General features: G+C 43.0%; 1 protein-coding gene across 6 annotated transcripts in view; it reads right to left on the bottom strand.

Moving 5' to 3' along the window:
• Positions 1-415: 415 nt before the first annotated feature.
• Positions 416-15,003, bottom strand: part of CYRIB (CYFIP related Rac1 interactor B) — a 66,453-nt gene continuing 51,865 nt past the window's right edge. For all 6 annotated transcript variants that reach the window (XM_035125243.2, XM_035125241.2, XM_035125242.2 and 3 more), the window contains 10 exons: positions 10,264-10,346; positions 7,255-7,376; positions 6,244-6,349; positions 5,330-5,466; positions 4,568-4,645; positions 4,336-4,452; positions 3,550-3,629; positions 2,177-2,303; positions 1,634-1,704; positions 416-1,260 (listed from right to left, as the gene is read on the bottom strand). In XM_035125243.2, coding sequence (XP_034981134.1) covers positions 1,197-1,260; positions 1,634-1,704; positions 2,177-2,303; positions 3,550-3,629; positions 4,336-4,452; positions 4,568-4,645; positions 5,330-5,466; positions 6,244-6,349; positions 7,255-7,376; positions 10,264-10,336 — 975 coding nt within the window. In that variant the 5' untranslated portion in view covers positions 10,337-10,346 and the 3' untranslated portion in view covers positions 416-1,196. The remainder of the gene's footprint in view (positions 1,261-1,633; positions 1,705-2,176; positions 2,304-3,549; positions 3,630-4,335; positions 4,453-4,567; positions 4,646-5,329; positions 5,467-6,243; positions 6,350-7,254; positions 7,377-10,263; positions 10,347-15,003) is intronic.

The raw sequence follows: 15,003 nt of genomic DNA, 5'->3' as shown, positions 1-15,003 counted from the left end.
AGTTGGAAAGGACCCTGAGGATCATCCAGTCCAACCCCCTGCAATGCAGGAATATGCAGCTGTCCCTTACGGGGATCGAACCTGCCACCTTGGCATTATCAGCAACATGCTCTAACCAGCTGAGCTATCCATAGCTAAGTTCCATAGAAAGCAATTAGGAACTTCTAACGCGCTGCTTCGGTTTCGAGGGGACTTTGTTATGACAAACCGTCACTGGAACAGAGCAGCGCACATTAAGGCTGCAATCCTATGCTTACCTGGGAGTAAGTAGCACCCAATACATCAACACTTATCCCTGAGAAAACACACACAGGACCCAGTTCCATAGGGGTTCACTTTTAAAGCTCAGGAACCTAGCAAAAAGCTACTGACCACAGGCCTCTCAACAACACTGGTAAAACAAATCACACTTAGAAAAATGAAAGCCGTTTTTTTATTGTAGTCTCCACAGCCAATCATTTGACACGAACATGCATACGTAATTTGGCTACGCACACACCACTTTTCTTTTTAAACGTTAGTTATTAAACATACAACAGATATCCTTACAAAAATGAGTCAAAATGCAAACTTAACTTTTTAAAACAAACAGTTTTACTCATTTATTTATTTTTTTCTTTAAAAAAAACCTTTGTGTGTTGGGTACCATTTGTACAAACACAGTTAATTTAAACAAATCTGCTCTTAAGTTTCCTCATGGTTGCACATAAAAAAGCTGCAATACAAAATGAAGTCACTGAGAGTTTCTTTCTTTCTTTTTAAATAGCAGAAATAGGCAGTTTCGCCATGCACAAGAAGCAATATTAAATATTAGTTTTTCAAAAAAAAAAAAAATCCACGTTTAAAAATATTTAGTTCAAGTCACAGAACTTTCTCCAGTCCAGAGAAATCCAAAACGCAATGCAGAATTAGCTGCCACAGAATGGCCATTCTGAAAGGCAAAATAAAAAATAAAATAAAAAATCACCTCCCAGGGTTGATAAAATTTTCAATGATTTTGGCACAGAAAAGAAGTTATCAGCTTACTCAAGAACAAGAACATTTTTTAAAAAATGGAGAAGACAAGAAGAGGAGGAAAATCAAAAGCAAGACTGAACAAGATAGTAGTTGCAATCACTTAAAAAAAGAAAAAAGATCTGTGCATCTCTGTCATTGCAGAATACTGTTTACAGCAGAGCATAATTTCCAGGTAACTGTTATTGCAACATAGATTTAATTTGCTTCGAGGTAGTCTCATCATTCAAATGTTTTGTTGTGTACCTAAAAAGGAGGGGGGGGAAAACAAGTGTGTAAAAACCATGCACATATGCCTGCATTGCAGGGGGTTGGACTAGATGACACTCGGGGTCCCTTCCAACTCTATGATTCTATGGCCTTGTACATCCCTGGCAGTCTGATCCTAAATAAAGACTATTTTGGGGACAAGAGGGCATTCCTGGGGCAGTGCAGTTTTGGGAATCTTTGGGCTGGGTGTTCCTGCAGAATCCCCGTGCACATAGGGATTTGAAAAATTATAAAATGCTGTACCTGCATTCACACTGTACCAGTGGTCCTTATTTACCAGTGCTAACCACTGTTTTCCAACAAAGAAGAGTTGACACTTACAGTAATTCCATGTTCAAAAGCTAGATACCTGAGAGCATTTAGAAGGCCTTCTACACTGTTTGGAGGCTGGTCTTTGAGAACTTTGATGCATCCTTTCATCTAGAAATCAACACAAAAAGGTTGGGGGGGGGGACAGGACACACACATTAATTCACAACAAACCAGCGTTGGATGTAACCATGACACAACCTTCAATTTCACTTTTCAGAAAGGATCCAGCCCCTCATGTCAATACGATTAGCTCAATCACTGGGACGGCAATGACTTTAAAAACAGCAGCCCTCGAAGGAAGCCAAAGCAACCATAGATAGACTGCCCATGATTCATATAAATAGCATTTTCACACAAGTGCAGCCTAGTCAAAGCCTGGTGGCAGTCACAGGGTACTCATAATGGAGCTGGCATAATAGGGGAACTGGCTCGGAATCATCCGCAACCTTTTTATTGACATGCAGAAGTGATCAAAAATACGTATTTTAAAAATGAATATCTTCTGTGTTCCCTTCTTGCCTCCACCCCACCCAGCTGGCCCACCGAGAGGAAGGATAATTCACTCAGCCCCAGAACTTACATCAATTTTTGACGTTTTAGCAAATGCGCCTACTGGATGCACGTGGTCATAGAGAATGATGACGCCCACCATCACCCTCAGACAGAAGGATACCGTTTCCTCATTGGTGAACCTGCTTCTGTATTCCCTGGGATTTTAACAAGACACGGCAGTAAGCACTCGATTATCCAAAGCTGAATTCTAAGGCAAGCGTCTCAGCCCCAAACGTAACAGCCTTCTCAGAGTAAAGTTTCTTCCTTCCCAACTTCAAATCGCAAAGCCTTGTGCTGCCGTTTCGCTCCTACCTTTCTCTAACAGTGCGGCACAGCTTGCTAAAAAAACACCCGCAATATCTGACTGCACAATGACCATTTGTAGCAGGTTCGGGTAAGGGAGCCGTGTTGGTCTGATGCAGTCAAAATAAAAAATAGTCCAGTGGCACCTTAGAGACCAACTACCCAGAAAAAACTTAAGTTGGTTTCTAAGGTGCCACTGGACTATTATTATTTTTTTTTAAAAAAAATCCTTTGTAGCAGGTTAGGGTGATCAAGCACTGCAGGTCAACGCTGGAAAAGAGGCTCAAGATGCATGCAAAGTACGCTCCAGGTTCTTATATCTTCCTGATTTATGCATGAGATAAAACCATTTCCCAAAGCGTACAGATGCCTTCCGATACATTCCAGTGTTGAAATATTTAAAAAAACTGTTCCTGCAAAAACTAGCAATCTGGCGCGTGTCCAGCTTAATCTGAAAAGGGCATTACAAAACTGGAAGTGTTGAGACCTCTCAAAGAGAGCACCCTATCTATCATCTCCAAGGAGCACTATCAATAGCAGCCACTTCTGCGGAAGACAGTAAAATGCACTTGGGAAACTGTTACGGAAGGAATGGCCTCTACACAATCCACCCTGTAGGACACAGGCTCCTTCCCTGATCCTAACCGGACCATATCATCTGGGTCAGATGTGTTCAGTCAGGAAAACGGCATGGTCCAATTCAGGAAACCAGACTTGGCCCCACTCCTTGCTCTGCATATGACCAAGACTCTCCACCCCCTTCCCTCCTCTATCTGCCATATTACAATAGTTTCTTACTAGTTCAATACGACTGCAGTCCTGCACTTGGGTACATACCAGAAAGGAACTACCAGGTTCTTATCTTATTCTTCCTTAATTCTAGGTTCTGGTTTTCCTCAAATTGTTTATACCTTCAGCAAATTAACTCTGAATTTGTGACTTACTATCTATGGCTTATCAAAGTATGATTCCTTTTTAGTATTTGAAACTTCTATGTAAAAAACAAAGAGGCTTTGCTTAGGGAGATGTCCACGTTTGTTAAGTAAATAAAATGGTGTTTTGATGAAATGTTATGTCTGAAATAGCCTCTGTACTTACGGGGTTTCCAGCATAACTCGGCAAACGCTGGCCATGGTGCTTAAGCAGTCTGTGGTGTTCTCTATAGGCAAATTTTTGTTCTGTAAGTGGCGTAAGAAATATATAGTTACTGTAATACAAGGAACAATCCATTTCTCCAAGCAGGACTGAGAATGTTTCCTGTTCGAAACCCTGGAGAACTGCTACCTACTGGCGTAGACCAGTGTTTCTCAAACTTGCTGGACTACAACTCCCATTATCCCTGGCTGCTGCTTCTGCCCGGTAGGTATGATGGGAGAAACACTGATCATGTTGAGAGTAATATTCTTCCCCTTGGTTGAGAAGCTTCAGTGACAAGAGTTTTAGGAGCCAAGTGCAAAAGGCAGACAAGCTGTTCCGCATTACTGAGTTGCGTTGAGATGCTGCCATCTATGACGAGTCACAAGATTTACTGAATAAAATTCTGAAGCCTCTCTTCTATAACTAAGTCAATTCTACAGCCCTTAACACAGGCATCCCCAAACTGCGGCCCTCCAAATGTTTTGGCCTACAACTCCCACGATCCCTAGCTAACAGGACCAGTGGTCAGGGATGATGGGAATTGTAGTCCAAAACATCTGGAGGGCCGAAGTTTGAGGATGCCTGCCTTAACACCTTCAAATCACACTGCTGACGTGTGAAATTCAACATTAAGATGCACCCAAAAGTCTGTAACACGGAGTCTCGTCAGCAGCGGAAGCTAGTTTTACGCAACAAACTTGTATTTTCCACAGTTATCCAAACAATAAGGTCTATTCATGCACATACCTCTGAAACGAATTTTGTCGTGGCATCGCTTAAGGTTTTCAACATTGGCGTTGCTTCGGCATAAAATAAAGACATTCTGTTGGCCAATTCATTATTTACTTCATTTTCTCCTTCTGCCTACCAAAGTATAAAATTTTAAAAATCAGAATCTTCACTGGTCTTGAATAAACAGCATAAGGGGTAGAAGGGTCACAAAGAAATACCTTCTTCACTGCTACAGAAGGGTACTTACTGGAACATTATTGATCCTCATACGACTCAAGGTTCTTCTGTAGTAGCTGAAGTCATTCTGAATTGCAGGATTCGTCATCTAGAAGGGAGGGGGGAGAGGATGTATTGGTGACAAGTCTACATCGTACCCTAACTCATTCTGAAGGCGTCCGGGATTTCGGTTCCGTGAAGACCTGAGAAATGAGGCCAGCGTCTTGAGGTCCTGCACTGAAACGGTGGGTCTAGGACAGGATCCTAAATATTATTTTGTCAAGGCAGAATCCTGCATAACTAGGCTATTAAATATCCAGAATACTACGTAAGACATAATGTGATTTCACGTATGTTGCCTAACATCATAATATGCAAACAGGAATAGATAGCAGCCGAATCAAGCAAGCATTAGTCGCTGCTGTTAGTGGGACAGATAGCTCTGCCTGGATGCTTATAGGTACAGCCATACTGTCCCTGCACGGAGAACCTCCAGCCCCCTGTGCCAGTATGAGGAATGGGATATTGGACTAAGATGCTCCTCTCTTCTGGTCCAGCAGAGTTCTTCTTATGCCCTTAGTGATGTGACGAGCTTGAACAATCAGTAAGATCAGGGTGAACAGTCCTTGGTTGCCACCCAGGAGCAAAAATGGAAAGGGCATTCCATATTTGTTTACGGCAACATGTGATCAATGGGACAAACAAGCACTGTGAAATGCCGTAACATGGATCACAGCTGCTTTGCGACCGTCCAGTTTGTACAAGCGCTATGCGGGGATCATTCTGAACTTACCTTCAGCTCATCAAAACGGAGTGTGAAATGAAGGATTTCCGCAAACTGTTTTGCAAGAGCCTGCTCTCGCTCCAGGTGCTGCGTGGGAGAATATGGGGTGCTTGTCAGAGCCCCAAGAAGACCTCGCAATGCAGCTTCTACATGCAAGAACAAGGGGGACAGTTATGTAAAACAGTGTGAATGTGTTGAATGTCCTGTCGTTCTGGATGATTACTAAAGCAGGCCGCAATCGAGGTGTTATAAAATCCTAGGTGCCAGTGGACTGCCCTAAATAAATAAATAAAAAGTCCTTCAACCTTCCTCAAAAGCAGTTTATATTGGTGCCTAGATGCAATAGACTGGAAATTACAAAAAAACAAACCTACCAAATTAGCAGTAAATGTCAACATTTCTGTGTAGGTGGTAAATACAAGTCATTAGCAGTAATGTCAACAAATTCTACCATGCTAAAATATTTAACACCGTGGGATCCTGGCCTTAATTACATGTAGATCATACAATAAAGGTAAAGGTAAAGGGACCCCTGACCATTAGGTCCAGTCGTGACCGACTCTGGGGTTGCGCGCTCATCTCGCATTATTGGCCGAGGGAGCCGGCGTATAGCTTCCAGGTCATCTGGCCAGCATTACAAAGCCGCTTCTGGCAAACCAGAGCAGCACATGGAAACGCCGTTTACCTTCCCGCTGTAGCGGTTCCTATTTATCTACTTGCATTTTGACGTGCTTTCGAACTGCTAGGTTGGCAGGAGCTGGGACCAAGCAACGGGAGCTCACCCCGTCACAGGGATTCGAACCGCCGACTTTCTGATCAGCAAGCCCTAGGCTCAGTGGTTTAACCACAGCGCCACCTGGGTCCCTGCCAGATCATACAATATTAGGAAACAAATCAATCAATTAGTTACTAACGACACTTACCAAGTCTTTGAGAAAATTCATAGAATTTCTTTAGTTTGCCCACTAGAGGGACTACTGCACCCCATGCCTTTTCCTGGAGCCTCTCATCAGTGGGATGCTGTATTGCCTGGAACAATTAAACACGAGCAAGAATGTTTGCTTCATAATTATATTTGCTTTATTGTTTTCTCTACATTTAAATCATATAAAAGCATGGGGCAACCAAGCCATAAGACCACAAAACAGAGACATTGTTCTGTGTGACCATGCACATTCCCTAGAGGAGCTCGGTGGGGGGAGAAAAAGCCTAGATGAAGCTCTCACAGTACACAAGTCTCACTCTCATGTCAATAGCCTGCAGCGTGGAGAACATTGCAAAGGCAAGAGCGGGGGAAGAAGGGAAATTGCACTGCTGATTAATGTGACTCGTATTATTGTCAGATCATTCTTCCACCAACTGGCAGCTGCTCCCCAAGGTCTCAGGGCAGAGGTCTCTCCCAGACCTGGTGCCTGATATCCTTTTAACATGAGATGCCAAGGGCTGGAGCCTTCTGTATGCAGATATCATGCTCCACTGCTGAGCAATGGTGCAGCCCAAGCTACCTGCACGACTACATGTCATGCAACAATATCAGAAGAATGTCAAGCACTATCTGGGTGACGGATTCCCCCAGCCCAGCAACTAAATATTACAGATGGTTAAAAAGTAGGGGAAATGAGATACCCTGAAAGAGAATTGTGGCACCAATTCACGCTGCGTGTTTGCAATATAAAGCTGATTATCCGGAAAGGGTCCAAAATGACCTCCGTTTCAGGGCTGCTGAGAGCGCAGTTAGAACAAGATAGTAAAAATTACTTGCACATAAGGCATGCTATTGGTAGTGCACAAACTGTTATTTAAAAGTTATAGAGACATTGGCAGAAACTGAACCTTTAACTGATCTGTATTAAGGTCATAATCACCAATGCAAAATATGATACGTAGGATCACTAAATCAATTACAAAATACTCCATCCAATTATGCTTTTTACCTCTCGTATTTCATGACCGGCTCCTCTGTATGACTGCAAGTCTTCCAGGATTCCTTCTGCATCCTTTAACACTACATTTACCTGATTATAAATTTCTTTTTCTGATTCTGTAGGTTGAGCATCTAAACAACAGGACAGCATATTAAGTCATATTTGCAGTTACGCAATTTTCAAATATAAAGCTCTTGAACGTGCTTGAATATACTCCTGAAAATAAATAGTGTTTAAATATATATACATGGTTTGGGTTTCTTTTTCCTATCAAAATATACTTGCAATCTGTGCATTATGTATAAATGCAACTGGAATATCTACAGCAGGGTCCCCAGACTATGGCCCCCGGGCCGGATGCGGCCCAATTGGCCTCCCAATCCGGCCCGCGACGACCCCCGCCGCCCGCTCTTGCGGCGCGCTGTGCGGCGGCGCACTTCCAGATGTGAAAAAACTCGCCGAAAATCGTTTCTGTACATGCGTATGGGCCTCTCCCGACCCAGAAGAGGTCATTTCCGGTGCACTTCCGGGTCGGGGGAGGCCCATACGCATGCGCACAAACAATTTTCGGTGATTTTTCCGGCCTGGAAGCGCGCCACCGTGCCAGTAAATGGGTGTGCGCATGCGCACTGGCGCGCACTCCCCCGCCCTCCGGCCCGCCGCGCGATCGGCGGGGCGGGCACCGGCCCGAAGGCGGGTAAGTCTGGGGACCCCTGTGCAGCTTACTTATAGTTATTAATGTGCAATCCACCAACGATTTTCTTTTAACCATGTACTCATGGATGTCTAATTCAATTTTATTTTATGGTATTCTAGAAGCCTTGTTTTTCAACACAGCTTTGGTCAGTTCAGCATTTCCCAATCCACATAGTAAAAGCCTTCTAGGTTAGAGAAACACATAGGGTTAGGGCTGACATATCCAGGATTTGCCCGTCGAAAATAGAGTCTGGGCAGAATTTCCAAAAATTGGGGAAATGTCCAGGAAAACCCAGGAGTATGGCTGCCCATGTCAGAAGTGTTGATTTCCTAAAACCTTTGTGTCCGGATTTTCAGTATTTGAAATATGGCAACCCTAGCATAGGCTTACTAGGTTTGGGAAGAGGTGCAAATGAAGCAAGAGCTCATAGAATGTGGATGGTAATATCACAGCTGTGGGCAAGTGAGGAACCTCCTTATCAGCTGAATACTGATTTTGTGTGAAAACAAGAGGCGCAGAATCAGTAAGCTGAATAATCTTTTTTAATATCCGAAATCAATAAATAGGCATCTACAATTTTAATCAACCTTGTCGTGCAAGACACAAGAAGGGAAGCACCACAGATCAGAGCAAATGCTTTGTTAATGGCATCTTCCATTAAAAGGATCCCAGGCATCAGGTGGTGGGGGAAGACCCTTAGATGCTGGAGAGCAGCTGCCAGTCAGGGTATACAATACTCAGCTAGATTGACCAAAGGCCTAGCTCAGCAGAAGGCAGGCTCATTTGCTCCTACGAAATAATACCAACAGGTATGTGGACTGTGTGGCATTTGTGTACACTGCGTGGGCTTGAGTCCTGGGAGTTGGGCTTTCATCAGTGCTCCAGATGAAAAAGAGAAGGTGCCTAGCTGGATAAAAGCTGCACACAGACCTTTGGTCAGATGTTATGAGTGGCATTTAGGAGTAGAATACAAAATTAGATACTAATACTGTTCAAATCCACGTTGGTACAGCATCTGTTCTATTAAAAATTCCTTGGGTGGTATTCAGCTAAGTTTTACTCAGAGAAGACCCTTGGTAAAGCTAATTTAAATTTCAGTGACTCTCCTCTTGAGTAAAACATAGTTGAATACCAATTCTTATTTAAGATCTGGAATTCGCATGCCATTCTAGAAAATTTCTCTATTTAACAGCAAAATTATACTTGCTACCGCAAGTATAATCACTAGGTCTAGCTCAGAGTCCTGTCGGATACCATTTTAAAACAGTTCCATCATTGAATACACGTCATAGCTGCCAAGTCTCTCATATTCCCCGGGAAACCCCCGTTTTTCCAGCTGTTCCCAGCAGAAAAAACGGATTTTTTTTTTCCCCCAGTTTATTCTGGCGCGGTGGCCATTTTGGAACTGGGCACAGCAGCATAAAAAGTCACTTCTGAGTATGCTCCGCCCAGTTCCAACATGGCGGCAGCGCTACTTCCGGTCTGCTACTTCCGGTCCGGTCCCTTATTTCTCAGGCAGGAACTTGGCAGGTATGATACACGTGGTATTAGGATACCTCCTTTAAGGAAATGCAATTCTAAACAGATCTTAATGACCATTTAAAATAAGCAATGCTGAAGTTACATGCAACTCAGTGTGAGCTAGAAACTCACAGAATGCAATCAGACATTTGCCGCTTGGTTTAATTTCCAAGGATATTCACAGGCCTTTTGCCTGAACACATGGACCCTTCAAACACCGCCTTATGAATTATCACAGTTTCCAATTTCATCTGAACAGGGAAGTAGCTTGGGGGTAAGTCAGGGTCTTAAACAAAGTTTAAACTGTGGTTTAAGACCTTGGCATGTTCTGAAGCTGCTAGCCATAGTTTTCCCACTCAGATGAAAGGGGAAACTGTGGTTAATTACAGAATTGCTGGCTCCCCCAGGTGTGCCATGAAGGAGCTACATCTGAGACAAAAGGCTTGTGCATCCCTTGGCTTATTAAGATGAGACATGAACTTCTGAACTGGGTGTTAAGATGCAAAAGGCATAAGGTAACAGGCAGATTCTTTTACAACTTAATCAAAGGAGGCCCAGAAGCACAGCAGCATGTGATTTTCACAGCAGTAAATATAAATTGATGTTAAAACATTGTAAATAATAAAAACAACTACTTAAACCCCCTTCATTCACATGCTACCTCTGCAGTTGCTCCCAAAGTTGATGCTGTGTTTACAACATGCACACAAATAAAAGAACATGCAAAATGTACATGGTAGACTCTCTTTGGACTACTTAGGACACAAGATAAAAGATACATATTTTTAAAATGTTCTCACTTTCAAAGTCAAGGAAGAAATTTGGTCCCTGCTCAAGGTCTGTGCACGTCAAAACTTTAAGAAGGTTCCCCATGCTAAGGTACCTGTTGAGACAATGAGAAAAGACAAATAATGTTTCTATTAAAAAAGAATAGGAGATTAACAGTGGGGAAATGCATTAACTTTCCAGGTACTCCTGTATTTTCAGTTCCTGGTATGATCCAAGCAATGGAGTACTGTTTCCAACTTCCCAACACATCCAACAGCTGAAAAGTAGGTTATCCAATAGCAGATAGAAAAACATCCATCAGAAAGCAAGAGAAAATCTCACGCCATGTAGCTCCCCAATTGTACTCATAGAAGTCAGATGCCCATAATACACTGTTCATAAATTAGAATTTCAAAATATCCAATTCTGTAGTAGATGGCCGTATTTCGCAGGCACCCTCTTCTCATACTGTTTCACTTCAGAATAACTATGGATGATAGCCATGTTTGACAGCCTTTTCTGCTTCATTTTAATGGATTCAAAACCCCCAGTCCGAAATGGGAGTGAGGCACCTGCACCCCTTCAGACGTTGCTGGACTCCAGTCAGCCGACATGGCCAATGCTCAGCGATTGTGGGAGTTGTAGTTCAGAGACACCTGGACGCTGCAGGTTCCCCATTCCTAGTCTATAAGAACATTTCAGATACCCAGCAATACCTAAAAAGCATTTTCCATTTCTCTTCTATAGTCAGCCTTCTCTTCTCTTGGTATATGCAGCTACCTGTTCTACCTCCCTAGATCCTTCCCCCTCCCCCAAAAAAAAAATTGTGCTAGGTAGGGAAAGGTGGGTCATGCCTATTGTTTATTTGATTGTTTGCACTTTTATTATAGCCAATTAAATGTTTCTTGAGGGTGGTGGTCGGTACTCCTAATGTAGCTGAGTGGTTTGAAAGGCAGAGGCAGAATGCAAACCTAAAGGCATATTTAGATTGCACCTCTTCACAATGCAAGCCGAGCTCCACGTGACCAAACTCTTCTTTTGACAAAGGATTCTTTCCATGTAGGAAACTAAACACTGGGGGTTTATTCATATTTCCTGAGAAATATGGGATAAAACGTAGTTTTCTGCTGTATCTAGTCTTTGCTTCAAAAATTGCTCCGCTTCAACCACGCAACGGACAGCGTCCATTTTTGTGCAAGCATGTTATTACGTTTTGAAAAGGGCTGCAGGTCCATTAAGATGGATGGCACCGCAGAAATGCCTCGTTTTAGATCTAAGAATATCAAGTGCTGACAGTTTAACAAGATGTCAAGTCTGTGCTCCAAGGTATCACGTTGAAAAGAAAGATATTCTCAGAAAGCCAGCATAGTGTGGCTTGAACGGTGCATGAAATCGTCTGTTCAAAAAGCCATTACTGGTGTGTGAAGGATAAAGTACTTGGCCCTCAATAAAACTGGCAAGGCTGTAAGCTTGGGTGTTTTTACAGCAGAAGTTTGTATTTCGGAAGGCCCTGCAATACAAAGACTGCCATACCATACCGAGATAGATTTATTCCCCAAATACACCACAGCATCACCATTTTCCCCCACTCCACCAATTCAACAGAGTCCACACCTGAATTGTCTGGGAGGGGGGAGGGGTTATTGGTTTGTTCTCTTTTTCATTTTGCTTTTAGGATGCATTTTGTGCTTTTATCCTGTATTTTTATGCTGTGAAGCGCCCTGAGATCTTCAGATGAAGGGTGGCATACAAATTTAATAAATAAAATAATCTGGCTATGACAATTTAATTCATTTTCTTATCCAGCTATAAGAATTTCTTTTTCTAAGCCCGCTTCCCATGAGTTCTCCTTGGAAGCAAAATTAAAGTTCAGTCTACCTAAGAATACTGCTTTATTTGGAGTGGGGGGAGGGAAAGCAGCGAAGAGCCTCACTAACATAATATACCAGTCACTTCATCTCCTGCCAGCAAATGCTCTTGAATAACATCCAATGGGGTCAGCTTCCTTGCAGAATGAATTTCCAGATTTGGGGAGGTGGGACAGGCATGGCAAAAGCAGGAGAGGAAGGGGGTGTGTTATTGTGTCGGGTGGCTTCTTAAGAGTTTATAAAGCTATTCAATGTACCTGTCATATTTAATTTGAAAAACCAGCAATTCTTGCTTTGTGACTTGAGATTCTATTGTTTTATGATAGTTTCTGTCATTGCTGCTAGTACTACATACCGCCCCAGATGATGGTGTGCAATGGCAGTAACACTGTCTTGGAATCTAGCAGGTCCCAGGTCGGCTCAGCCAGGAGAGCTAGGAGAAGGGGGCTTGGATTGCTCTGCTTATCAAGTCAATTTGTTCTGGCCATAAGACACACATACACACAAAGTAAGCAACCGCGGGAACCAAACAGTGCACTGGTACAAATAATTGCAATGAACTGTAACATCATTTTTTGATGCCACTTGAGAAATCAATTAGAATGAACAGAGACATCTTTTCATATCTCATCAAGCTGAACAGTCCTTTGCTGATGTTCAGCAAGAGGGGGAAATACGTGAATGCCACATATGAAAGAATAGTTCCTAAGGATTATAAATATTCCTGTTTGTAAAAAATCAGAAAAGGCTTGCATATTATTCCCCGCCCTTAAGCTCAAAACACATGTATCTACTTAACTTTAATCCTTAGCTTTTGTCTATTTCTTTGGGCTCACTTTCAATCTCTGATGCTATTCTATATAGGAACTGCAGCCCTAACGCCTGCAGCCGTGTGAAGCCACACCACTAGTCAGAGCAGATTATTACACCGAGGATTCCTTCCAGGGCCTAAAAATAATGCATCAAATTTAAATGCTTTTTGCCAGCTTCGGTTTCTAATGGTTGTGTACTAAAGACTCCTGACTGCCCTTGCTTAGCGTCTCCTAATCCCTCCCAGCGGTTTCTATGGTATCAGCAAACAGCTCTCTCAGGCCCTGTGGAACCAGGTTGTGGGAATCACAGAGAAACGCTGCTTCCAACTTGACCTACTTTCGCAGAATAAGACATACGGGATGCCACATTGGATTACAATGACTCTGCCCATTACAGCCTTATGGGGTTGTCTGATGCAGAGTGCCGTGTCAAATTCAGACAGGCGGAAAGCCGAGGCATATTTTCAAAACAACACTGGCACGCATGGCCTTCATTCTGAAAACATCCCAGGCACATTTCAGCTTGGGCTCCGTGGAGATAAAACGAAAGAGAATTAGGGGTTGTAATAGAAATTCCCAAGAACCAGAGATGACTCCCCTCAGGGGTAAGAATAGGTTAATAACTATTTTGTTCCCAACTGGTGAACAAGACTCGTGGCTCAGTGAGTGGTAACCTCGCTCCCTCATTTTCAACATTTATGGAGGAACAAGCAGAGATACTGAATTCCTCATTGCCAAGAACTGGCAAGTTGGGGGGGGTGGGGAGACTGTTGTGCTTTTCCGCTTGGAAAAAACAATGCGGAAGATCAAAGTCAATAAAAGAAGATCCCGATAAATCAGACCGAAAAATATAGCATGATTTTAGAGCTAATTCTTTAACCACAGAAGGAGGCATGACTTCTACAATGTGCCTTTTTCTTATTAATTGTCAAAGGCACAGAGTTTCAAGAGACTTAGCTAAAGAGTGAAATCCAATGCTATGAAAGCAGATTCCCCCTTTCTCTGCTCCCACTGCAGCCCCCCAGTATTTGTTTGAGGGTACCCCAACCTCCAGTGCAGAGTTTGGAGGCTTGTGGGGGGTTGCAAGGCGGGGAGAGGGAGGTGAACTCCCACTGGGCCAGCAGATGTCTGTTTGGAGATAATCCTGTTAAAATTTGTACAGAATAAGCTGGAATCACACAGAAATTTCCCCCTCCCTGCAAAAAAGCAACTAAGGCCCTGATCCCGTTCTCATCATGAGAGAGTTATAGACCCAACCATTTTCACCTAATGCTGTGTTTTAATAAACGTAGCTTGAGGTTGTTCATTAAACTGATGTGCTTTGGTTGCAAGGAGCTTTTAGTTATTTTTAGTCATTTGTCATGTTTTTTTACTGCCACCTATATTAGCTGTTTTGAGTATTTTTTAAAAGAGGCATAAAATTGTTCGGCCGTAGGTAACACACCACTCTTGTGGTTTCCTCTTCCCCTGTCGGTAGAGCATGAGACTCTTAATCTCAGGGTTATGGGTTTGAGTACCAACGGACAAAAGATTCCTGCATTGCAGGGGGCTGGACTAGATGACCATTGTAACCCTTCCAATGCTATAATTCTATATTACCATAGCTGAAGGAGCGTCTCCACCTCCATCGTTCTGCCCGGACACTGAGGTTCAGCACCGAGGGCTTTCTGGCGGTTCCCTCATTGCAAGAGGCCAAGTTGCAGGGAACTAGACAGAGGGCCTTCTTGGTAGTGGCGCCCCCCTGTGGAATGCTCTCCCATCAGATGTCAAAGAGAAAAACAACTACCAAACTTTTAGAAGACATCTGAAGGCAGCCCTGTTTAGGGAGGCTTTTAATGTTTAATAGATCACTGTGTTTTATTTTTCTGTTGGAAGCCGCCCAGAGTGGCTGGGGAGTAAATAATACTCGGGGTATAAATAATAAATAAATTATTATTATTATTATTATTATTATTATTATTATTATTATTATTAAGCTGTCAACTTTCGGATTTGAAAATAAGGGATCAGCAGCCTCACCCGTCCCGGGGACAGTCTACGGTATATCTAACAATCCAGGATAGCAGTGGGAAACGGTGCTGGAATAAGGGAA

This window comes from Zootoca vivipara, chromosome 8 (genome assembly GCF_963506605.1).
Source record: "Zootoca vivipara chromosome 8, rZooViv1.1, whole genome shotgun sequence".
In the NCBI taxonomy this organism is placed as follows: Eukaryota; Metazoa; Chordata; class Lepidosauria; order Squamata; family Lacertidae; genus Zootoca; species Zootoca vivipara.
Note: the sequence above shows the minus strand (reverse complement) of the source record. Positions and strands in the feature narration are given on the sequence as shown.